The sequence below is a fragment of the Rattus norvegicus genome, chromosome 2 (assembly GCF_021556685.1).
Source record: "Rattus norvegicus strain SHRSP/BbbUtx chromosome 2, alternate assembly SHRSP_T2T, whole genome shotgun sequence".
Taxonomy (NCBI): domain Eukaryota; kingdom Metazoa; phylum Chordata; class Mammalia; order Rodentia; family Muridae; genus Rattus; species Rattus norvegicus.
This window is the reverse complement of record NC_141535.1, coordinates 15,727,355-15,754,614: the sequence shown is the minus strand read 5'-3', so window position 1 is coordinate 15,754,614 and position 27,260 is coordinate 15,727,355. Positions and strand designations below refer to the sequence as shown.

General features: G+C 38.3%; 1 protein-coding gene across 29 annotated transcripts in view; it reads right to left on the bottom strand.

Moving 5' to 3' along the window:
- Positions 1 to 27,260, bottom strand: part of Mef2c (myocyte enhancer factor 2C) — a 162,383-nt gene that overhangs the window by 90,735 nt on the left and 44,388 nt on the right. For 16 of the 29 annotated variants that reach the window (XM_087629748.1, XM_087629785.1, XM_087629766.1 and 13 more), the window contains 1 exon segment: positions 592 to 784. In XM_087629748.1, coding sequence (XP_087485874.1) covers positions 592 to 645 — 54 coding nt within the window. In that variant the 5' untranslated portion in view covers positions 646 to 784. 29 annotated transcript variants of the gene reach the window in all.

Below are 27,260 nucleotides of genomic sequence, written 5' to 3'. Positions count from 1 at the left end.
AAACTGGTCGTGTCTTACAGATATGATCACGGGAGTCGTAGAAAAGGAAAGATAGTACCATGTTTATAAAATTCAGGACTTAGAGAAAAACATGATGGTGAGAAGCTTTCTGCTCTATGTCTCATGTGAACATTCTGCTGTTTTCAGGAGACTCTGGAAATGTTTGGCTTTACTTCAAACTCTCCTTTGTGATGAGAAGAGAGCTGGGCACTTCTCAGAGAGAGGATATTTAAGCTATATTATAAACTTGTAAATGGATGACCACAAAAGGCCCAGTTCCCATGCATGTAAGGCTATATTTGTTTGATGATGCGTGCAGTGCAGCAATTCTACGCTTATTAACTCCTACTTATTAAGCTATTCATGTCATACAAATGCGGCTTCCACTTAAAAATCTAGAGGCGGTGGAAAGTGAACAATCATGAGTCTTGAGAACACACTCGTAACAGTTAAAAGCTCTCTTCCCTGCTTTGTTCCAAAGTGATGAAAATCAACAGTTCAACTGGAAACACTGAGCTCTCTGAGTGCAACGTGTTTTTAGTGCCTGGACGACATGTGTGGTAAGGATATGAAGGGATAGCCCACACTCACCTGTCTGTTACGTTCATCCATAATCCTCGTGATCTGAATCTTTTTTCTCCCCATAGTCCCCGTGTTTCTTCTCTCTCTCGTCCCTGAAATTATGTATTTTTTCCTTCCTTTTCTTTCTCTTTCCTGTTTCCTTCAAACGAGTTTCCTTCTTCAGCACGTGCACAGCTCAGTTCCCAGTTCCCCGCATTCGTTCCTGTTGAACAAAAATGAAAAGTTAAACAATTCTTCCACAGCAAGTCAGTTTCCCAGGTTCATCAGGGAAATAAACTTCATAAAACAATAAAATGAATAAAAATAACTCTTTGTAAAAGCACATGGTACATCACACTCTGGAGCATACCTCACAGGGTGGTTTGCTTTTATAATTAAAATAACCTTATAAGTAATTTAAGAAGTCATTTAAGTGATGAAAACTGTGTTTTAAAACCCAACACTTGAAATGAACTGTATTTTTGTAAAGAGCTTCTTAATATGTTTTAATGAAATTAGGTGACAATTTTCACCCTTCTGTTATGAAAAATTACCCAAATCAGAGAGTTAATGAACCTTTATATACCTGTGTATGCTAAGTAGGGCATCTAATTCATTTCTGAATGGGAAACAATCTCGTGTTTTGACAGCAGAAGTGATACCGCCCCTAGTTATGCAAATAAGATGGACGATTATGGAAGTGCTCTTTGATATATGTAAATGTCAACTAATTTAAAACTAAAGCCTTTAATCTTATTTTAAGAAGATCACTGCTAGGAGAACACAGGAAAAGTAATATGGGTGTTTCGTCTTATGTTCAAGCATCAGTTAGCAGTGAGAGCATCTCTTCCTGGAAGCTCCTACAATGTCCATTGAAACAATCCTCAGAAATGATGGTCACTGAGAGGAAGTCACTGATAGGAAAGGAGGGGTGCAAAAAACTAAAGTGGTTCTTCCATTTGTAACTATATGCTTTTTAATAATAGACCACAGCCCTCTAAATTTAAATGTTTAAATGAGACATATCATTTCTCCTTAGGGAGTCAGACACAAAATTACAGAACCTTGATATTATATACCAGAGAGCTCTAGGTCATGAATTAAAATTAAAATAATGATTATCAATTACATGGCAAACCCGTAGAGCACAGAATATTAAAAGTCTATATTTTGCTCTGTTTAAAATTATATCTAAAAATATTTTGCACATAATGAAAGCGAATTGCTATGAATTGGAAGTTAACTAGGTAGGAAACATCCCGCATGCTAGTTTCATTTGCAAGCAGCGGTTTCAATTATTTTGTCTCCTCTGATGTCAGAGGATATAACTACTTCACACACTGCTCAGAATTTCCCTGTTGACTCTAGTTAGTCTGTGACAGTGGGACTGAAAAATTCCCACATGTATTATGTAACGCTAAGCCACTGTCCTGACTACTTAATAGATTATTTGGCTCTAGTTCAAGGTTCTTGGAACAGAAAAGACTGTTAGATACTTGGTCTGATCCTCAGCTGCCTTTCAATTTTCCTTATTCTTCGTCACCTTGAGTAAATTTTTAAAAATATAAGTTTAGGTAATTATCTAATTGCAGAGGCTATTATGATATAATTAGTTCTGGTGGATTAAGCACTGCTTAATCACTAAGGCTATTCACCCTCCTTTACCCAACGTCCTTTTCCTAAACTGCAGCTCAGTTTGGCCTCCCGGCATACACACGTGAGTTACACCAAGATTACAGTATGCCTGTCAAAGATTATGACTCCAGCCACAGTTTCCCATGCTAGCAACAGTCGCAATGTTTTTAAGTTATATGAACAATACACACAGACTAAGTCAGACCCTCACAGTCTAAAGACAGTACTGTAAGACACCAAACTCACAAAGATAAAGAATTTGCGAAGCCCAACACATCATGTATTCAACCTTGTTAAACAGTCCACCCATTTAGTCTTAGAAACGGTTTTAGACAGCACACAACTGGGAATCTTCTCTGCATTTTCTATAGTCTTACCCAAGGAGCGAGCAGCAGCCCAGAATGGTATTTCCCGTGCATGTGCAAGACCCCAGGCTTCCTCCACCACAGAAAAAAACAACCATGAATCTCAAGTCAGAGCACATGGGAGCATCCCCCCTTCCTCTCTCTTAGCCGAGGAGGCTGGTGGCACAATCGGCTCACCGGACTATGGCTGCCTAAGCGCTTACTCACTTTAGGTGGAAGGTCAGGGTGGACAGATTAGACTAGTGGCTCAGCCCGGAGGACGTCACTGTCTACAGCCCTTGATTCAAAATACAAGTAACAAAGCAAATAGGGAGACACCCCCTGAAGAAGAGCATCCTTAGAGACCAAGAGCTCCTGGCCACTAAACGCAAGAAAGCCCCCCATAACACCCCCCCCCACACACACACGCACACCTCATCACCATCCGGCATTTCTGAACTTTGAAATTAGGCACTGTGTTTAGAAGCCAAGGAAAGCATTTGGTTTTTTTTTTTTTTTTCATTCTTAAAACACAATGAGAAAAAATTTTTTAGAACTACATATGCAAATATATTAGCATGTTTGTATGTGCAGATATGCGCCCACTCATGAAACGATCAGTGAAAACGCCATTGCATATAGCCTCCGTCTTGAAATATGGTCAGGTAGTAGAGAGAGATGGAAATTCAAACCTAATTCGACTTTTATTTTGTTTTCTGCATAAGGACAATGCTCAACTCAGTAACTGAAGTGTGGCTTTCTGAACATTCATAAAATACAGAATTGCAGAAAGTCCAAGCAAGTTGGATAGCAACAGAGCAGTGATGTCCTCACATTTCAAGGCCATCAGGAAAAATTCAAAGAATTAGGAAGGTCAGCACCAGTGCATAACTTTTGCTTAATTTCTATTTTTAGTATAAATATTTATTCACCTAATTTTTTTTTTTTTTGGTTCTTTTTTTCGGGGCTGGGGACCGAACCCAGGGCCTTGCGCTTCCTAGGTAAGCACTCTACCACTGAGCTAAATTCCCAGCCCTCACCTAATTTTTTATACAAAACTATACTGTAAGGTTTGCTTCAAGTATTTCTTTTCATGAGGCTCAGAGAGATAGATTATTATTACTCTAGTGACCTGTTGGGTGGCTTTGCAGTAGTTGAGAAGAAGATTATTAGTAATTAAACTACATACTGTAGCTTTCAGTCACACTGAGAACTTTCATTATGTATAACCAAGCACAGGCTTCGCCTGGACACTACAGTTCTCACATGAAGGAACCATTCTTGGAAAATGACAGCTACATGTAAACAATCCAAACTTTGAACAAGAAGGGAAGAAAAAGAACACTGTATGGAGTTACAGTCGTCTGCACTTTTTCTTCCTTTGCCAACTTAAATAAAAAAGTAGTCAGTCTGCTTACTAAAAGGGGAACTTCAGTATGGCAGGCTTCTGTTCACTCTGGGTTTGGCATAAGCAGACAGACGAAGGCAAAGTGTTCCGAGACCTGCTCAAAGAATGTCTTCTGGACAGCTAAAGATCATTCTCCTGCAGGCTCCCTCATTTGCAAACAAGCTGGTTTGATTGACATACACCTCCCCCTCCCTTCCTTCTCCCATCCTTTCTTGCCCTCTTCCTCCCTCCTTCCCTTCAGCAAATCCCTCCCTGTAACAGAGAAGAATCTTGACAGAATGGCAGGAAACACGCACAGACTGGCCAGGGAAGGATGTGATGTCAGCAACCGCGAACAATAAAAGGTGTAAAGGTGCTTCCTTCCCTAAACTGCTCCACAAGTGTAAAATGGGAACCAAAACTCTCCACTTCCTTCTCAGAGCCGAGCGAGCGGGCTGAGTGTGCTCTACAGCACACCCCACACACAGGCCTTGGAGCACTGGTTCAGATAAAGGACAGGGAGGGGAAAGGCAGACAGAAAGGCACACAGGAGGCACACAGTTTCTAATTTCTGTCTTCCAAGCACCTGAGAAAACGCCATTCTGGTTCTGGATAATGTTTCGTTAATGATCACTTTAAGATATAAATGTGAGAAAACAAAACAGATCAAAATTGACTTGGGTGGAGCAACAGACACCTCTCCCTTCTCAACTACCTTGTCTTACCCAAATTACATTATCCCGTAACTGGCACCACATATTTCAAATTTATATCTTGAAGGAAAGGAAGATTTCTGTACAGAGAAAACAAGTGAATTATAACTTCTGGGCGAGAACGTAATCAGGAGAGCAGTAAATACATGTTTTTAAGTAATATGCATTGATTACTCATTTCATCCCTCATTGCAAAGGAAGGAGCAAGTAGTGAGAAAATAATTCTTCTTATTGGGGCTCTTGGGGTTCCTTAAAAAATTCAATTATAAATCAAAGTAACCAACACAAACTTCCAGCCGATGGTGGAACTATTTCCATCTCCTCCCCGCTCGCTCGTCTCCTCTCACATGGTAATGGAAGTCTACCCTAAAGTTTCTGTAGGAAGAAAACCACATAGCAACTGGGCTGAGTCATCCACAATTTCAGTCGTCTTCCCACAACACTTTGATTTAGAAATTAAACATAACCTTCAGTTACATGTTTTGATCGTAGAGTGAGACTCCATGCCACATTAAAAGATGTGGGAAGAAATTAATTCTCTGCTGCTAAAATTACCTTTGCAAGACATGTATTTTGTTTCAATGAGTACAGTGCAGTCACTTAAATAAAAACAGCCCAACGGATGCTAAAACATTAGAATATGCAATGTCAATCTGCAAGGAAAAAATTCTTTATTTCTTTTATTCAGATTGGTGAATAATGTTTCCTCTGGGTCACATTTACATCACCGTGAGCATCCTCAGAAAACCTTGTTTGTAAAACTCAAGGCTGCAGATTAGGCACACTTTATTACCCAAGAAATAGTATTATTAAGTAAATGAAAGCCCCATACAACAAGAGGCCAAAGTGATACATGCCCTGCTTCTGAAAGCCTGTGTCTGTCACTGCTTCAAGCGATTCAGTGATTCACTACCATTTCAAGAGAAAGCTGCGCTCATTACTTGCATTTAGATACATTAAACTTTCTACTTTATGGTTTGTTTGAAAGACATATGAGGCGTGCAATTATGCTTTGGTTAAAAAGAACTAGCAGAACATACCTATTTTCCCTTAAGAGCTTCAAGTGAAATAACCCAAGTATTATTCTTAGCAGTGCTTGACTCTGTGATGAGAAATATTTCTCTGGTCCTGAAAATCACTCCATTTTTCTCAAAGTTTATCCTATATTTTACAGAATAGAGAGCAGTAGGTTTTAAAGCCACACAGCTGAGGTTCATTGTGAGAGTACAAAAGGGCTATTCCCTTCCTCTAGATAAATACCACTGTGACAAACATTTCCCAATTGATCAAATTTAGTATCAATATGATGAATGCTGAATCACCTTCAAGCCGCAGTACCATAATGTTACACAGGCAAAAAGCAAATAGAATTCCTTAAAAAAAAAAAAAGAAAAACTTACTCCATTGTCCTTCTTCCTACCACAGGGCATTTGCATATGCAGTTCCTTCTGTCTGGAATATTCTCTCCCTTCTGTGTGCTCAACTTCTTCTGTCTCAGTTGCAGTTTCCTCAGGAAGCATGTCCCCTAGATAACTCTCAAAGCTCCAAGTCCCTTTTCCTTATAGACTCACCATGGGGATCTATCCTGGCCTCAGGTGAACAGTGGGACTAGTGGATTAACTCAATTCTTTTTGTCAAGGTTCAAATCTCTCCTCTGAGGTATTTACTAGCTACTTTTTAATAACTAGTACTAAGGACATTTTCTCATAGTTTGCTTATACAGAAACAAGTTGGTAACCTTGGTTAATCCTTTATCATGGTGTACAGTGTCTCCGTAGGTAGAATAAAAATAATTCATGCGGAAGTGAAAGTTGAGTGAGTCTGTGCATTAGGAAGTGGGTACTTCAGGTAAATGCTGCCCGATGAGCAAACCTCACTTAGAGTTTTCGTGTCCTACCCAGAACTGCAAATACGTTTGCCTTTGCAAGACGGTTGGTTCTGGCCTCACTCCATATGATACTACAGGAAGGGTAGTGTGTATGGTGGTGCAGCAATGCAGACTAGCTACACTGGTATGTTGGTTTTCATGAATACATTATGGAGTAAGGTTAGTAGCAATAGACAAGGTCATGCCATGCCTATATACACAACCTGGAGACCTCGCTTACATCGTTAACAACAAGCATTAGATGAAGGAACTTGTCACACAGATTAAGGACTTTCTCTTCGGTATCAGCCACAGAAGAGCTTCAGGCTGCAAGAGGAGAAATAACTAGGGAAATCCATCAATTTCCCAGTGACCACAGCTGCTGGAAACTCATGCGAGTGTTTCTAGTCCTACTTTAGGATCTCTCCCCAAGGACAAAAGGAGATGAAATGTATGTCAGAAATATAATAAGGCCAAAACGGAGCTCATTTTGAAAACCCTTGCAATTAATTTAATAAGTGGGCCTAACCTGCCGCTATCATTTAAATAAATCACTGTATTTACACAACTCCGGAGTTCAGGAGCAACATACCTCCAGACAACTGCTCAGAATTACAAACAATTTGACAAACATAAGGAATCACAGATTCCCCGTCACTGTTACCCACGCCATAGTCTGCCTTGGACATTTTCCCCCACTGCAGTTAAAACGGCATCCTGCATTCTCCAAGTCAAAACAAACTCCAAATGGTCTAAATATGTCAGAAGCCTCATGCTCCTCGGCGGCACGACAGAGTTCAGCATTTCTATAGCAGGTTCTATAGGTGATGCAGGCTTCTAGCATGTCTTTGTTCTCCTCGCATCCCTAGCACTCGCCACCACACGTTTTCTGGGGCCAGTCGGAGCTGGGGTAAGGTTTTCCATGAAGGTAAAGCTGGTTTGTATTGAGCACAAAGCCAGAGCCACTACGGAGCGTCACACGTTAGGGTCTGCATTGCAGCTGGAAGCGTTCACAAGCACAGGCAGCTGGAGGTCTTTTGCTGCTCTTGCTAAACAAAGCAAGTTAAGCACCGTACCTCACCAGCAGTGAGACTAAATTGTCAGCTTCCAAAGTAAGGTCGGCTCAAAGGGACACACGTTGCTAACATACAGTTTCATCTTATTGGGTTAAAAATCAAATTCCAAAGCATATTACGTTCTTTTAAAAAATATTTTCTCAATCTTTAGTATATATATATATATATATATATATATATATTTAATGCTTAAAATGGAAATATTCTATAAACATTTTCTTCTTGTGATCCTGTATGTGTTGGGTACATTTTCAGATTTATTGGTATGCGTGTGTGTGTGTGTGTGTGTGTGTGTGTGTGTGTGTGTGCGCACGTGCATGTGTTTGTGTAGCATGTGGAAAAACACAAGCTAGTCTTTTAGAAGATGTAGATAAAACAGTGAGTGAATTTTAAGACACCTGCGTAATCCCACCAGTAAGGAACCAGTAAATAATCAGACATCAAGGGTTGCTAACAAGGTATTCTAAGTGAAGATCATATTTCCTTATATTTCCTTACATTAAGTAATCAAAATTATGTCCTTAAGAATAATTTGCTATTCCTATTACTTACTTTCTCAAATTGTTCAACACTTAAAGATGACCTTACAAAGTGAAGTCACACTATCCTTCCGTGGACATCCTAGTTGTTTATTAAGTAAGAAATACTTGGTAAATCCTCTGGTATTAAAATTGAATCTTACCTATTTTTAATTTGTAATTAAACATTAGACAATTATTAAAGTTTACAGGCTAATACGTATGGTTTTGAAACTTCCATAAAGGTCCTATAAAATATAAATGATATTTGTGGAAATATTATATATTGCTCAATGTGGAATTTAGTGATTCATCATTTCTTTCTCTGTCTCTTTATCTCCTTTACAGCATTCTAATCAACCTAATTAAGGTTTGGCTCATCTGAAATGCCCGATGACAATTTGTTTAACTCTACCCCACTGTGGTCTTCTATTAAATCTGATCTTCTGACAGCAATCATTAAATGATCCCAACTGGCCCCAATTAAGCCACATGGCCCACGGGCTTCCTCACAGCCAAGCCCTCTGTTTCCTTTACACATTGTTCTTTACCTTGCTTTATTTTCTTAAAGCCAATTAAGTGTGTGTCTTATCAAGTGGAACTAAATTTCCGTGTGTAAGCCGGCTCAAGAAGGAGTGTGTAGATTGACTTTGCGGTCCCACTATTGCAAGACCACACAGGGCTTGCAAAGCCAGCTTCACTTAATGTGACAGCGCTAATGACAGGCACTGAAATGATTTACTTGTGCTGAAGATGACTCTCCACTCATACTCTCAAAATAATGCCACCTTTCTACAAGTCTAAGTAATATTAACCAATGATAGCTTGGGGTTGGTTCTCTCATTTTTAATCACTTAAAGTATCAATTTTTACTTCTTTTTTTTAAAAGTAGTAACAAACCCTTCTGAAATTAACCTTTCCTACCCTTAATTTCAGCTCTAATTTTTTCACATATGCTCGGTGTAATCCTTGCAATGATGTTCCCAGGCCTTCCTCTGAGAACAGGTAGCCTCAGGATTTAGAGCTCATTGGCTGTGTATTACCCCAGGGAAATAGCTGATTAAAAACAGCCTCCTGAGGAGATCAGCGCCTAGTCACATCTGGCTTTGTTAACATCTGGCTCATCTTATCTAAACTCCTGATGCCTATGTGGAAATCGACCTCTGGCTTTGACTTGGAGAACTGCAGTTCATCGAGAGCCCTTCACATGACATGTTGAGGCAGAAAACACTTAAATGAATCCCAATACTACTGATATTCGATGCAGGCACTGAAGACCTTAATCAATTACCTTGACTAATTTCCCATGATTATAGACAAATGCACTGCGTTTTTGTATCTGTTCTAATTATAGCTATCACTGATCATCTGTTGGTATTTGATACAAGCTATCTGTCACAGCTCTCAGAGCAGATGGATTAGAACATTTCTGTTCATCTGAATCATACATTAAGGTTGACACTAGGACAGAGAAATGGAAAGGCTGTTATACATCTTATGTGATGCTGACCTCCATGAACATGTCTCTTTTCATTACTTGACTGATAATGTAAGATTGAAGAAGAAAAAGAATATAAGGAACAACAGAATTTTTAACATCCCAACACATTTGTCTACACCTAGAAAAGCACTTAACATCCAATTTCTTTATAACAGCTGACTTTCTACCTCCTCATCCTCTCAGATAACTTGCTTCCCTCACAGAGGATCATTCAAAATGTCTGCTGCAACATGCTGATGATGTCGAAAGTGCTAGTCGGATTTACAACTGACTGACTTAAAATGTGGAATAAATGTTCTGAAATCCCAGTAAAGCAAAGCAGACGCTGGGACGTTGTATTATGAAATATTCTTCACTGTATTATAGTAATCTCCAATAAGATTTGATGTTAATTTTAGAGCATGTGTCTGCTAAAAAGGGCAAACCCTGCAACAGATTTAGTACAAAGAAGCTGAAAATATCCTGTGGAAAAAAAAATCTGTAGCAAAATCAGCCAGCCCCAATCCTGCCATTACTCAGCACTGCAGTGACGTGCGGATGTTTGTAGTGGTTTGAGTTGCCAGCAGGGGTGGAAACTTGACGTACTCAACTCCAACATGATTGCAATTGAACCTCATCAAAGTAAGAGCTCATAATTTGTCACAGAAAACAGCCAATTAACATATGTTAGAAAAAGGCTTCATAAAGATAATATATGATTAAAGACCCAGCACAGCTGTTGAAACTCAAAACTATGCATTTAAAAAAGAAATCTCAGCCCAAGCTTCCGTATGGTTAAACTGATAATGGCTACTATAATTTTTTTTCCAAGTAGAAAAATATAATTACAGTGCTTCTTATAAGTTTGGGGTTGTGGCAAGGGAGAACTGGGTACCGTGGCGGTATTTACCACGCCTTACTCAGTTCTATAAATAGTTGGAGCCCTTGCCAACACTCTGTAGTTACTTTGTTATAGAGCTATTTTAAAACACAGACCTTCATTGTGAGCTAAACGGCCTTCAGGATGCACTTTGTAGTCAGTGCATTCCTCTCGGAACTGTATCCTTCCTTTATCTGCGAAACTCCAGGACAACCAGACTCTCCGCACTGCAAAACATGCCAGGGCTGTGTAGCACACAGATTTAACACTACAGAACGCTTGTCGGGGGTGGGGTGGGGTCAGCAAGGGCACCAGCAAACTTCAGCAATGAGATTAAAGTACAGCAGGCTCTTCAGGAGGATAGAGTTGCAGCCTCAGCCATCGATTTGGAGACGGCTCATCGCTGACACACATTAGGTGCATCCTGATAGCACATTTTAAACAAGGTTTGGGCTTGGATTACAAAAAAGAACCAAATTCTAGCTTAATTGTCATCATGCACAGCATACCATGGGTCAAACTCATGGTGCTTAAAAATACAGGAAAATGTCTGATTGTTAGTCACAGAGAGCAACAGGCATGAATCAAGATAGCTCAATACCAGGGACATCACTGGGAATGTAACAGAGAGGGTCTGGGCTCTGTGAAACTTATACATGCTTGCTTTCTGCGACAAGTGTCAATGCAGGAGCTCAAACACCCTCGATGATTTAGATAGTGAACCTCTATGGAGAAAATACTATAGAACAGCGGGACAAGGGGTACATTGCTATGGAATGGAGGAGGTGGGCTTTCACTCAACAGCCTAATAAGGCAGTGTTACTTTAGAAGACACCAGGAAGATGTAGGGTAACCATAGAGAGGTGTTATGACAACAAACACTCCTGCCCTCTCCTGTCACAGGTGTTGCAAACCTAGTTAAATTACAGTCTCCTAACCTTTGGTATCCTTAACGGAAAAGTGGAAATAATATACAAAATATGTAAATAATATGTAAAATAGAGCCACAATTTTTTTTTGTAAAAAAAATCAGTTTAGTAAATTTGTTGTTTAAATTTCTTTTTAAATCGTGGTGGCATATAATTAAAAAAATACTTTTAAAGCACAGACAAAACAGTAGGAATTCAAAAGCCTCTAAATTGACCTCAATTGGACTCAATGATACTTCTTGCTTCGATATACAGTTATTGTATGAAAACATGGTCAACTGGTTGAAATTGTTCCCAGGAACGTTGTTCCTTTTTCAGTTGTGAGTGCGGATAGCACCATGACCATCTGACAATATACTCAAGATTACTCCAAACTCAAATCACAGTATTGTATAGAGACCTGTTTTCCTTTGTGCGTAACTTCTCTTGCACATCGCTGGTGTAACTCAGTCATTTGCTCAGTTGATCCATTCTCTTTCTCAAAAGACCTAACATGGATGTAATCCGCAGTTTTGATTGTCATCTCAGTAACACCTGAAAATCCCAGTGTTTCCTGTATCTGAAATACTCGTGTACCTAAGGAGAGGTGTTACATAGCCTAAAGCCAACAGATTAATTTCCAACTGAAAATGAAAAGATAAATTGAATTGTCCACTACTTTTTAAGTCGAAGCATTTTAATAGGGGGAGAACCAGTTGAAGGATTATGTCTTGATAAGTATGGAGTTAACGCAATTCACTTTAATTTAAAAAAATTATGATGCAGAAATGCCCCCAAAAGGACAGTATACTTTTAAGGGATGGAGATAAAATTTTCCTTTGCAATATAATGTCAAAGAAAGTAAAGTCCACAATTTTTACCGTTCCCTTGCTCTCACTTTTTAGAAGTAGTTATACAAACTTGATCCTTTATAGTTGGCCTCTTTCTTCTTTCTTATTTCATGAACATAATGAGTTTCAAAATAAGTTGTATGATTTGCCATGCAGTCTAAATTAATACTCACATATAGGAAGGGCCTAAAGAAGAATCATAAACTTAGAAGTATTTACACGACAGAACTGTGGTCTTTCTCTGCCCAAATCATGAAATACTTGATTTTTTAATCTTAAAACACTGAACATTATCCTTAACGCTAACCAGTATTTTACATGGCATCTTCTCCTCTCTTTCCTAAGTACTAAGATACCCTTCATGCTACATCTACATCACCCCACAACCAGGTCTCCACTGTAGGACAGTCGTGTAAGGAGTGTCTTTTCTACTGTAGCGGCCCTGTTCCAGGCTCCTCTCATTTCACCACCTTTATCTCCCTTTGCACGTGTTTAGAACTGAGGGGATATGGTGAGTGAAACTGTCAAAGAGCTAGGAATAGAGGTGTCCTCAGACAAGCAAAATGCTTCCTTTATAATATCCAGGCAAGCACATTGCAGTGGAAAGGCGCCTGGGCCAGAGCTGAGCTGAGACAGCTCCTGGAGCCCAAGGCCTGGCGGAGGCTCCTTATCTCTGTGTGTCTACACATTCTGTCCTGGGCCGTTTTCAAGGATAGATCAAGTCATCCTTGGCAGATAGTATTAAATGGAAAGTATGACGGTACTTCCCCCCCATAGAAAAGGATCTGTTAGTAGAGATCAGAAATTACCAAATGGAGCTGCTATTTCAGCCTGATTCTTTCTAATCTGGAATTTAAGAGAAAATCCTCAGAGGTGTAGGCAAAGTCATGACTGTCCCTGGAGATCCCTGCAAATTCGCATACACTTCTCAGAGTGGATTCCAAAGGCGGCTGTCCAAGAGCTCCATGCCCTGTCGAATTTCTTTGCCCTGAATCCCAGAGTCCAGAGCATGTTCCAATGTATTTGGGCGATCCTCTGATAACACTGTCTCTATAGTAAGGAGTGAGTAGTTCAAGGATAACACAGTCTGAAGAAATGCAAAAGGAAAGGGGGAGTCTTTCTTCTGGTTTTACAAAAAAGCACATGTTCGAGATAGGTATAGGAAATAGTTGCTCATTTAAGCCAAAAGTACAAATAGATAATTAGCAAGCAAAGAATGTAATTTGTCCCCAAAGGCCAAAGAACTGCAGGCAAAGCAGTAGACATGCGCAGGAAGACAGAACTACCGAGAGTTCATGTGCCCTCGCTTCTCACCAGTTGCAGGCCTGGTAGCCCGCTAGGTAGCAACTTCAACTCTCTTTCTGAACAGGCACACAGGCCAAGCTAAGTTCAGTTTCTAAGGTGCCTTTCAAGTTCCTAATATGGTACAAAGTCAAAAGCAGTGTAAACTCTGAGGTTGCTCTGCCTCCTAAAAGGGTCGACGTCATAGGCTGAGAGTAAGTTTTAGTTTCTGGGCAAATCCCTGTTGCCTTACCTTCATCTCTTCCGAGCGCTGTTGGCTACCAGCTAGAATACTCTCCTACTTGCAAGTTGTTACCTCAGAATTCATAATTTATCAACTTCTTTGGGATTCTATGTGTTTCAGTGCTCAGAGTTCAATTATGCATTTCTAGCACTTTTACATTAACATTATTTTATGGCTATCAGCTTTATAATATATGTAATATACGTAGCATATATGCAATATAAATATTAACTGAAAACAGTTGGCATATGGAATACACACATATACATAGACACAGGTATAGATGTATAATACCATATATATTCATGTCAGGGTTTCTCTGTGTATCTCTGGCTGCCCTGCTGTTCTGGAACTCACTATGTAGACCAGGCCTGCCTCTGCCTTTTAAGTGCTGGAGTTAAATACATATAATAAAATAAAACATACTCCTGGTGGTGTTACTGTTCAGTTATGTTACTGAAATTTCACGTACTCCGGTGCCCTATACACGTTCACTGCAGATGGTGTACTATGCAGTCTTGCGTTATCAGGGCCTGTAGAGAAGGAGGCAGCAAGATTTTGTAGATTTTCAGAAGGGGTCAGGCTATTTTCACAGGCAGACCACTACACAGGGTAATAGGAAAAACAAATGGATACTCATTCATATATTTACACGTGATATTATACTAATTAAAGACAACAGTGGGGTCGGGGCCATTGGAAACTCTATAGGAAGTATTGGTGTATTATATCCAAGACTAAATTTAATGTAAGATGTCTCTTGAAAGATCAAAATGCCAACCTGTTTATTCCATGCAATCTAAAGAAGCTTTCACTGAACAAAAATATCTTTATTTTTAGGTTGGAACGAATGGCCCAGGTGGCAAATACTGCCTTCAAAGTAAAAGAAACCTTGCAATAATACGTCACTGTCTCTGGCCTATGGATGCGTTTAGAAAAAGAGGTGTTTCAGAAGGAGAAACACTGGCAAATTAATTACCCTTAGACACTAGGAAAATGGACATTGATATTAAGTAACTAGTTGACATAGTAGTTAGTTAGTCACATCCCTGAGGATTCCAAAATTCAAGATTATATAAAAGTTTATCTTTTCTATGCTATAAACTAGAGAAATAATGCAGTAACACTTAGAAATTCCTTTGTAAAAATCAGTTGATATCAGGATTTCTAAATCACTGGCAAGAATTTCAAGACAGGCCCCAACATTTCTCTTGTCTTAAAATTGATTTTTACATAAAAGAATAATTTACCAAGCAAGAAAAATTTTAAAAAAGGAGGGGATGTTCTTTCTTGATAGTAGGAATGCATAGACCTATATTTCTATTAAACTCAGGTGAGCATTGACACTCTGGGTCAATATTGGCAATGGCTGGACTCAGTCATATCGTCTTTCCCACTTTTAGATAATGCCATGGAGAAATTATTTCACAAGGATTCCGCCTCTCCTATTTTAAGGGCTTCCGGAAAAAGAGCACCACAAGCTTCCTCAGTAAACTATTTTGATATTTCACAGCTCTGACCCAGGAAATTCTTCCCCTCAGTTAATCCCTCACAGAATACCTTGTCTTTGCTCACTCCTCTTTCCTGTCCCCTGTACTGAGAGTAACACTTGGCAGACAGGTCCTCCTTCCCTACACTTAAAGTCTGCGTTGAATTTCACGCATTCTTTCAATCTTTTCTTACTTTAGTTCTCCCCCACCTCCCTCCCCCAGTCAAAGCTCTTCGTTTCAAATTATATTCTTGTTTTTAGCTCTAGAATCCAAAAATATACATAGTCATAAAGAGTAAAAGTCTAACCTGGGTGTGGTAGTGCATGCTTGCAATTCCAGCATTTCAGGGGGTGGAGGCATGAAGTCTGAGGCCAACTGAGGCTACAGGGCAGCAGTCTCAACACTCCTCCAACTCTCACGCACACAAACTTAAAGCACCCAGTTTTCTCTCCCCTCTTTTAAGTTTGCACCTTTTCTCTTGCCACCCTGCTGCCCTGCAGCCTTCTCCCTTCCTACCTTTCCAAACACTCTAATTGCACAGAAGACTCTTTAACCCTTTAATGTTACCCCTGAAGGTATTGATTTCACTATTTCTGTAGCTCCTATTAAAATTAGTATGTTTGGGAGGGTATTTTCCACACTGATGGATGACTTTGCTATCCTGGACAAAATTAAGAATCTTGGAGAACTGAGATTATACCTATCACCTTTTCTTTATACGCTATAAGGAGAAGACTCTTCCCATTGGCCAGGTATTATTACTAAATGATGCTGCACTCATTTGTGCTCGTGGAGTGAGCGCCCTAGGATGGAAACCACACAGACTGGATCCCAGAGTCATCTCTCAATCTCTTGACAGAAAATAAGATGTGCTTGTGCTCTGTTAGTCACCTGCTAGATTTTATTAAACTAATTTCTTAAGCCAGAAGCTTGTGGACTTGCAATAGGCCTAATGGCAAATTCCAGCAATAGGATAACCTTAAGGAAACGTGTCTGGGAGGGAGGGATTTCATGAGATCTTCATTTCTTCATGTCAACTTGCTTCTGAACCCTTCTCACACTTCTGTGAGATTTTATGTAGCCACAGACACAAGTCCCTATTACTGATAAATAAAGGTTAAAAAATCCCCAAAACAAAAAAAGCCATAGCAACGCTTAATCCATTCCTTAATTCAGTGATATTTTAAAACAATAGCTGTTCCAGGGATAGTTCTGTGTGATATGTGGACGACTGGGAAAGGCAAAGTTTTCTGCTCTCACGTAATTAATTCAGTCTCTGTATTAACTATGCGTATCCTCCCTACATGGTAAAGGCGGTAACGCTTTGTATTGTTGGTACCTGGGAAGAAAGTTAGTACACACACACACACACACACACACACACACACACACACACACCACGTGCATATGTGTGTATGCCTGTGTGCGTCTATCTCCATTTCCCTTCTTTTTACCAGAATTTAATCCTTTATCATTTTTTAAAACATTAATTTTCCATCCATTTTAATCTGCCTTCCTTGCAATTCTATTTAGCTCCACTCTCCATTGAGACTTATCTCCAGTCAACCTAACAACTTGCTCCTTTGTACTGTAAAGCAGTAGTGTCCTCTGTTTTCCTGTGGCGTCCTTTTATGTTCCAAACTAGCTTTTCTAAGGGTATCTTGCAATATTCCTAAATTGTATGAAGTTTCTTCTGGTAAAATGCACCCTTTTGTAATTAAATTCTTCTTTACGTCTTTAATTTGTGCCTGAACTTGGAGCCCACAATATTATGAATCCTTGGCCAATCACCAGGTTTAATAAAAACAAAACAAAACTTTGCTAATGAAAACTTTTGTTTCAAATTCATTGAAAGAGAGGATGAACTAATCCTTAAGAAAGATGATATGATATGTTTTCTTGTGCCATGTAGCTGAGTGATCTGTGACAGTAATATTTAGATATTTCTATTACATTCAGATGAGATTTAGTGATCAATGACTATCACAGAATAAAAGACAGTGGATTGCAACAGAGTGCAATTTCAGACATCAATCATATAAAAAATAAAGTAAAAGATACACAATGAGAAAAATCCTTTCTTTAGAATTTATGAATACGGAATAAGCAGTGAAATTACAGTAAATAAAGAAGTGGGAAATACAGTGATGATTTCTTTGTCACAATTTCAGTTTTCATTAAATATGTTGGAAAAATTCTCAGGAGGATAAAACAGTGAGATAAAACAGAAAATATCTGTGTAGCTAGGTGTTTGTCAGAATGTCGGATGTCTAGGTAAAATTTCCATGTTATGTATGGAAATCTAAATACTAGCAATCATTTCAGAGCAGGTGATATTCCAAGTTAGAATCTCAACCGAATCCAATAAGGAAGGTTACCTTCTTAAGTCAGTGAAATGCCCTCATTTCTTGTGGCTACATGCATGCAAGAACGTGAGTGTATGAACTCTATGGAATCAAATGACAGAATTTCCTGGACTCTTTAAGAGAATGGTATGGAATTAAGTGATAAAATTTCTTGATTTATTAAAGATCATTTCCCTTTTCTAGAAAATTCCTTGAAATTACTGCTGTGTACAATTGATGCCATGAAGTATCCAGACTGGAGTGCACACTGACAGTGCTTCCATGGAACACAGTGTCCTTCTGTCCTGCCCAGGGGAAGGGCTATGGACATACAGCTTCACCTGTCCTGCCTAGAGGAAGGGTGATGGAGACAGAGCATAGGAGATTTCACAAGCTCCCAGCCTTCATGGTGTTGAGGAGATACTGTGCAACTCATATAGTTCTAACCTCAACTTATTAACATTTGTATGTAATATTTTACAAAATATCTCGTTTGTCTCCTCTCTCTCTCTCTCTCTCTCTCTCTCTCTCTCTCTCTCTCTCTCTCTCATTACAGTTTACAGTTTACAGTTTCCTAGTATCCCTAGTCTTTAAGTTTATTTTGTGTTCACAGAGCCAAACACAAACAGGTTCACTACCCTTTCGAACACGGCATATGTATATACAATCTAACTTTTATAACAACCTTCTCTTTCCCAAGGAAAATCCCTCTATTTTGGAATTAAACTAATCAAGGAAGCAAGTCTATTTTGTGAATTCCATTGACATGCTGTAAGAAAATCAATTATCAGGCAGGAATTTAAGTTACACAATCACGTAAAAGCTGTGATTTTCATAATTCTGAAATTCAGCTTGGGAATCGAATGTTTTTCTAAGACTCCATTTCTCTATTACCAGCTAAGAGATCGTCACTGGGTAATATGTATGTTTCTAAGCAAAGATGTCATGATTTATGACCTGTTGCCAAATAGCCACATCTTTCAGCTTCAGACAATTATGTTAAGAAATCCAACTTCAGATTAAAATCACGGCAAAGAAAGAATGCCATTTGGCATCCCCCTGCCCCTAATTTGTGCCTGACAGTTTATTTCTGTAAAACAGTTGTTCCTCATCATGGCTGTAGTGTTCACACCGCATGAGCATGCCCTTGGGAAACTCTTTTTATTATTTCCATTAGATACGATATCTGGTAAATTCATACTGTCATCTCGTATTATTTAGAATGTTTCTGTTGAGGAAATAGAAGCCCGGGAAAACATACACGACCTATCTAACTTTTCACCACAAGAAACACTGAAACCTGCCTCTTGCGGAGAGAGGCTGACTGGCTGACCCCTGGCTCTCAGTTCTTACTTCTGCTGGGCTGCCACAGTTGAAGAATATGCATTGCTCTGAAGAAAAATTTACACAACGTTGTGCTTAAAAGTTATGTGTCAAAGGCCCTTGTCAGGTGAAAGTAAAGGATATAAAATTAAAGTAAATCTATAGCCTGCACTTCTATCTGAAAGGAAAACCTCAAGCTTGATTCACAGTTGAAGAGAGACTTCTATTTAGTTTTCCTTTTGACATATTTTTGAAATTGGATTCAACTCCTGTCTTATTTGTATTTTAAATAGAACACACCAAAAATACAAGCAAATGCAGCCTTTTCTGCTTTAAATGGAGCTCCCTAACCCAATATAGACCATTCAGGGTCTCCTTTTTCCGGGGTTATGGTTTCCTTGGCTCCTTTTTTTTTAAAGGCAGGGTCGTGCTCTGTAGTTCAGATTAGCTTAAAATCACTGTGCAAACTAAGCTGGTCTCCACCTGCTTTTGTCTCCTGAGTGCTGGGATTACACCATGCACATTCACTCCAGCTAGTGTCACAGACTTTTAATCATCATTTAAATGCAATTAACATCCAGGTATAAAACACCTCCAACATTCAGTGTATTTCATACCAATTTAAACATAACAAGAAACTCTGCATATAGAGACCAGCTTTACAGAAGACAATGACCAAGGGCTACATTCATTCATACACTTCTTCCTCTGCCTTAACCAATAACTCTTGAGGGAACTCTGTATGAAAATAATTTGCATGGTTCACTTGAAATGACCCACTATTTGGGACCATCACTGTGATACATAAAATACTAAAATATGTCCATGACTAATAACTCTGCTTTACTTGTGCCAATTGGTTAATTTGGAAAGCATGTCAATTGGTTAATTTGGAAAGCATGCCAAAGTCTGGAGTGGAAAATCAACTTATTCTCCAGGGCAGTGACACTGTAAGTGTTGGCAATAGCTGGTTCGAAGTACCAGAAGACCACCATAGCTCAGGAAGAAGTAATTTTTAAATGGACCTGAACTAGTGGGAAATGTGCTACCTTCTTAGTCACTGATTATTTCATGTACAGATATATGATTCATAAACAATTATATGCAAGAAACCATAACCTGCTCAGTCTGTTTACTTAAATCAACATTAAAATGTAGATCTTTCAGTAGTGACCTATTACTAAGGTGTATATTATAGACAATTTAAAATGATTACATCATCATTGTTTGAAGATTTCATGCATCATAGTTCTCTGCCTATGTGATAAATTTATTGGAAACAAAAACTATGTAATGATGAATTTATATATTTTATTTCAAATAACTCAGAAGTTGTGAGAAAAAATACATTTCGCGCCATTTAAATCCTGTACTGATAATTTAATGTTGTCATGACGTGTGTGCTTCTGTACCTATCTATATACAGGTAAATACACATGTACGTGTTATCCTCAGAAAAATTTGCACCAGTTTTGAAAGAGGGGCTCTGCTGCCCTGGAGCCCAGCCTGATTGTCCAGCAGACCCAAGATCTGCCTGGCTGCATTTGTATCCCAGGACTAGGTTTTCAAACTACAGCTAGTTTACCTGTGTGCTGTGGTTCAAACGCAGGTCTTCAGGATTGTGACAGATAGAGCTTCACTGGGCGGTCCGTCTTCCCAGTCCTTGGTGTTGAGAATTTTTATCATGTAAAGCTAAATTTTTAATAATAATTGCTTTATTAGACCAAATTATGAGTCTATGACCTCTGTGTGTGCTTCCTGGTCTTTAGAACATTGATTCTCATCGACATAATGATATTTGGCTGCAGACACATAACTATGATAAAAATAATATTAGCCTTGACTCTTTCTGAAAGTGCTATCGAATACAGATGGCAGTTCCCCATGAGACGGACTGTCATTTGAGAGGGCAAAGGGAAATAGGAAAAACGTATAAATATTTGTGTTAGAACTAAAGCACACAATTAAGAAGCAAAGTTCTTCGGAGCACACACTTGGCCCTCAGCACAGGAGAAGTATCATTCAAATATAGTTTATCCCCCACAAGGAGACTGCAATGCCGCCAAGGTCACTGCCAACTTGTATTAATGGCCATGTTGGGTGCGTGTCAGTCACATGAGTTAAAGCTGCCGTCCTCTTTCTCTCCTGCATGATGACCAGATTCATAATGCACAGTGACAAATTGAGGTGAGCAAAGGTGTCTTTTAAAACTATGGATAGAGCGTGTCTTTTTAAACTATTCATCACTCTTCTATTTTAATTGTAACAAACACATGCAATGTATGTAGTCTGGCAGAAAAGACAATTTTAAATACTATTATTTTAAAGATATGAACTATTTTTGAAAAGGGCAATTTGATTCCGAAAGGGAATTCTATGTGAATGCATTGTGAACTTTCCTTCAAATGCACATTCGCTTACATTGCTGCAAAGGCACAAAATATTTTTAAATATGGAATGAATTTTTTATCTAGAAAATGTCATTGGAACACAGAGTTAGCAACAGAATGATTTACTACTCAGTACTTAGGCTCTATTGCATATTTGTAATTTTCATTTATCAATATTATTCATCATTTACAGAAGAAATTTGAGCATGTAGGCATATTGGCTTGTGAATTCATTTACCAACTAGAGTGTAACAGACATATTTATATTCTTAGAGTAAAAATAGATGAACACATCCCCTTTTCAGGGCTTGTATTTGAGTTGAGTAAATGACTCCATCAAAGAATAAATGGTATTCTAGTATGTTATGATATGACATCTTAGTTGAAAAAGCTAGTTTCAGCCCTGAAATACCAACTTAGGCCTGGTCTTGAGATTAGTAATTTATTAAAAATATTTGGAGGATTGGCACCTTTCACTCACTCTCGATTTGATATTGGGACTCAGAGGCTTTGATCCATACACATTCACTAAGGCCATGATGGAGATGACGAGGAAGGGAAGCAGTGGTGAGAGGTGCACACACCAGCTGACCCGGATGTTGTTTTATAACTGGATTTAGAAGACATGATGGAGCGAGCTAAGTGAGGCGACAGTTCTCCATGCCAACTCTCTGTTACCACTTTCCTTTTTCTCATCGAGCAGCCCTTTGCTAAAACAAACATGCTTAAAAAATAATCTCAGGACCTCTAGATAGAACTTTCTTGCAGGCTTCTGAGAGAGCCAATCAGTTAGCAGACATGACTAGATGGCATCTGCAGCTCATATAAGATCGCCATTTCTACTGTGCTTATGGTGTACATTCAGGCGGTCTGGTTTTCTTTCTTTTTTTGGTAAAGACTTGGATCACACATGCAGTAGGAAAGAGTTCTTCAAATTTGGTTTGAATACACATGATTATTATCCAAATAATTATAATTTAAACAAATAAATATGTAATTATAATCTAATTACAAAACTGAGATTCAAGTAAATTCCATTTTCAAAGTACACGGGTAAGAACTCATCCTACTGATATCCCCCATTTTACAAACTTAGAATTATTGACCAGCATGAGCCACAGAGGGGAGCATGTAAAGTCCACATGGAGGACCTCACGAAAGATTTTTACTCCTCTAGCATCAAACTTTTACAAAGATAGAATAATTTGCCTTTAGCATCAAAGAGGTGGCTGACAGGATCTGACTGAGCCAATGATCTGTGTTTGGTGGCCAAACTTCTGTTTTTAAAGGCAGGGTAGAGAAGGGTGGTTCAGGACGACCACAGTTCACAGTCTCCCCTTCGCGCGCTCCAGAGTGAACCAGATCTGCCTTAATTCAAAGGAAAGAGATGTCTACAAATTTAGCAGATTGCTTCCTACGTTTGTAATAGCTCTTACCATGTGGAATGCAGAGTGACCTTACGTGAACGAAAAGCTACATTTAATGTAAAAGACAACATGTCCACCTCTCCACATGGTAAGGAAAATTGCTACTGTTGGATGGTCATCTGGAACTAGGGCATGTATGCTTTTAGACCTGAAAGGTGAATCCATCATCCACTGGTGAAGGGCACAGGCTGATGACAAATACAAGATTCAATTCTGATGAAAAGTTGACATTACTGGGGATAAAAATCCAGCTCATTGTGTCAATATCTGTGAGAAAGACTTGTCTAAGAGACTCTCGGTGTCAATGTAAAAGTTCTGTATAGCTATCAGGAGTGTTATACTTTCTTGACTGACACAAAATTATTTACTGTCAGAAAACACTTTTTATCAAGCAATCATGATAAACATGAAGAATTTTCAATACATTTATTTCAAAATCAAGTAATCTGTATACAAGCTATTCACAAACCCACATGCTCTGTCTAAAGGGTAAGATTCATATTTACAAAGCCATCCACCGCACATAATTTTGGTGACTCTTGTGCATCTTAATTAAAATACCTACTGTGTGCACAGCAAAGACTGTAAGACTTTTTTGATAAAAATCTATACATAATGGGATTGTGTGTACATAGTAAATATTCTAAGATGGTTATCAGAGACGTTAATACAGAATCATTTCCAAGTTCAAATCTACAATGATAAATACATTCATATTACTTAATACAGATGTAATTGTTTAATTTTATGTCAGTAGACTTCAAGGCTGACCCCTCTCATTCAAGTTTTGTTTTGATGTTCCAGTGAGATGAATCTAAAATTTCCTTCAAGAAATTGCTTAACGTAGAGCGCTTGCCTAGCAAGTGCAAGGCCCTGGGTTCGATCCCCAGCTCCGAAAAAAAAAAAAAAAAGAAGAAGAAGAAATTGCTTAACAATGGGTCCATTGCAGTGTGTGCTGTTTGTCATTATAAAGAAAATTCAGCATTAACTCTCTATCAGTTTTTGTACACAGCTGAAGAAGGTAAGAATGTGCCTGGAGATATAGCTCAATGATTAAGAGCACTGGCCATTCTTGTAGAGGACCCTGGTCCTCTTGTAGAGGACCTATGTGGCCTAGCCACATAGCAGCTCTAACTGTATCTCCAGTTTCAGATACTTTCTTCTGCTCTCTGAGTTCTCTGCATGCATGTGGTCCAGAGTATGCATGTGGCCAAAACATCTACGCACATAAAATAAAAATAAATAACATCTCAAAATCAGAAAGAATCAGGAAGGCTTGGTAATGGAGCAGCCTTTGGTGCTGTGGGTCCTCCTGGCCTCATGGACACCCTGTGGTGTTATGTGAGTCTACGGACACTTATGTTCTGTTCAACACGGAGACTCCAGGCCTCATGCACACTCTGGGACATTAGCGGTGTTCACTGTTTCAAAACAAAGATGTATATGTACAAGGAAGAGCTTATCTAAAGCACTTGCCCACTAAGAAGTCATTTCTTCGTTCTGCTGCTATGATGTGCCATGGATTCGTTTTGTCTTCTATGATGTCCGTCAGCCTCAGCCGGTACTCAGTACAAGTGCCATAACCTCACTCTGGGCGAAGAATTTATGCTGGATTTTTACAGATTTTATAAATTTCCTTGGTGTAAACAACTACTGCTCAGCTTGCTTAAATTTATCTATTGTAAATTCTATCTGCTAATCAATTATTGTTTGAAATGTGAAGCATTTCTAAGAGCCATTATTTTTAAAAAAATATTCCCATCCTGAATGACCACCTGGAAAGTTTAAAGTATAAAACCTAAATATTGAGAAGTATAAACATTTATATTTCATTCTTTAAAATAACAAGAATTTACATTTATGTGAATAGAATGTAATATTTGCCACAAGTACCTGAAATTATGAAATCTATTTTAGGCATCTTAAAAAGACTAAAGCATTAATTACTCTAAAATGTACTGATGATTATTTCTTGAAGCTTTGTAATGCAATCGATACAATCAGTCTCAGCCCATAAATGCTATAAGTGTCATTAATAAAAGCAAGTTATCAAAATACACTCACAGTTTAGATTGTATCATTCCATAATAACAAGTGGGAATTAAATCACTGAAAGTGAAGTATGGGTGCATATATATATATATATATACATATATATATATATATATGGAATGTTCTACATTTCTGAGCCTTAGGAAGATAAAAATAGCTTAAACTGCTATCATCTTTGATACAAAATTATGACTAAAACAATCTTAGATCAATATAGTAGAGTGTATGCTCGACACTGGTTAACAGTTAAAAATTCACATCCCTTTTCCTTAAATTATTTCTGCATAGAATGATAATTTTAAACCTATTTTTATTAACAGATACAAGAAAACACAGGTCTAAACGCATCCGTAGCTGAGATGGAAGTTGAAATATAGAACATGAATGGAGCAGTTAATGAAAGTAGAATCATACTGTAAGGTCGATTTCTGTACAAGACAGTTCAAGGCAATATTCAATGTATTTGAATTCTAGATTAAAGTATTTAACAAAGAATTTAATGTAATCATTTAATTTCCCAAATGATAATGAGCATATGTGGGGTTCTTAAGTAGTAGACAGCAATATCTGCTGGGTAACAGCTTTTCTAGGATGGACTTGTTCCTAGTGAAGAAAAGACAATTACTGAGCACTTGTATGTGGTAACTAACTTCTCTCCCATTAGGAGGACTAAGAAGAAATGTGCTGTGAGCAACGTAATACCAGGCTATGCCAGCCAATGCTTTCAAAACAGTAGTAAGGAAGTAAAATGAAAGCAGGTGATTGGAGAGTGCCTGAACAAATGAGATTTATGAAAATGCAAGTAACGGTAATTTTAGGGAACAATATCATTAAAACAAATGTGTCCTGAAGATGTGAAGATTTCTAGTGAAGTAAGTCTTCGTGATTTAATTATCATTTTGAGTTTTCTTCTCACCATCTGCTGATGCTAACTGTGGAATACAAAAAAGGCATGTTTTACAAAGGTTTTATAAGAGACACAAGCCCTTTCTCTAGGTATTGGAATTTTTTTGTTTTTACAGGAATAATTTAGATGATTATCACAGTGACAAAGTTTAAACTCCCAGTGGAGCAATGGGCACGCCTTCAAATGAATTTATCTATGTACCTATCTGCACATCTATATATTCCAGTGTATGTATGTATGTATGTATGTATGTATGTATGTATGTATTTATGTATGTATGTATGTATGTATGTTTGTATTTTTCTCTATCACCTATCTATCATCAATCTATATATCTATCAGCGATCTACCTATCTATCATCTGTCTATCTATCATCTGTCTGTTTATCTATCTGTCTTTCTATCTATTGAATGACTTATTCAATAATCTCATGACTTTTATTAGTGACATAATCAAGGGTCATGGTAATTTACACTTTTTAAACAGAGGAAATTCTGAGAAAAGTAAAATTCAAGAAATGTATAGAAGTATCATCTTCCCACTACGTGATAATAAATTAATTAGCAACATTTCATAGGCAGAAGAGAACCACATTTTGTTGTAGTCAATGAATGATTTTTAAAGCTCTACATGATATGTATATGATATGATACATAGACTGATATGACATAGACTTATTGCTACAAGTTCATAGAGCAATTATGATAAAAATCCTTTAGCCTGTCAGGTATTTAAAGATGGTGCAAAAAGTAGATTTTTTTTGGTTCTTTTTTTTCGGAGCTGGGGACTGAACCCAGGGCCTTGCGCTTCCTAGGCAAGCGCTCTACCACTGAGCTAAATCTCCAACCCCTAAAAAGTAACTTATTAATTGAGAGATTACTAATTCACCAGTCTGTATAACCCAAACAGAAAAATGAATAAAACTCTGTACTCCAAAGACTGACATTTTGTCATACTGAGAAAGACACTTTAAATACTAATTTTAATACTAGTTAAAGACCAGCAAACACCACATATACACAAGATATTGCAGAAGTTAGATGTGGGGAAGCCAACATCACATGTAAAAAGCTCATGGAGGGGTGACTTCAACCACTCTTTCAGGCTTCTCTATTTTGAAATAGAACACTTCTTCTTCTTCATTCATTTGCTTCAACAATTATGGAAAAACTATTATGCATAACAGACTTGAAGATGAATAAGGTATACTTGCCAAGCTCAAAAGGCCTGCAATACAATATGGGTTAAGAACAGGGTTCATTATACTGTATTTTCATTTTACAGTGCTACTGTACACACACCATTTCACTAAATGCTTTAGTATCATGATTTCTGAAGTTACAAATCTTGACTTTATTTCTATTGTAATATGAAAATGGGTTTGCAATGAATCACAACTGTCTTCAGGGCCTTACCTTTGTGTTGTAGGGAACTGAGATTCATTCTAATTTTAGTATCTACATGAATAGACTGAAGCATTCTGGAATAGTTATGAACTGTTCCCCCAAGTGGCTCAAGGAGCAGGAAGGAGCTGAACCGGGTGGGAGGCTCTTGGGAAGAATTGTGGCCCAGTGCTGCCC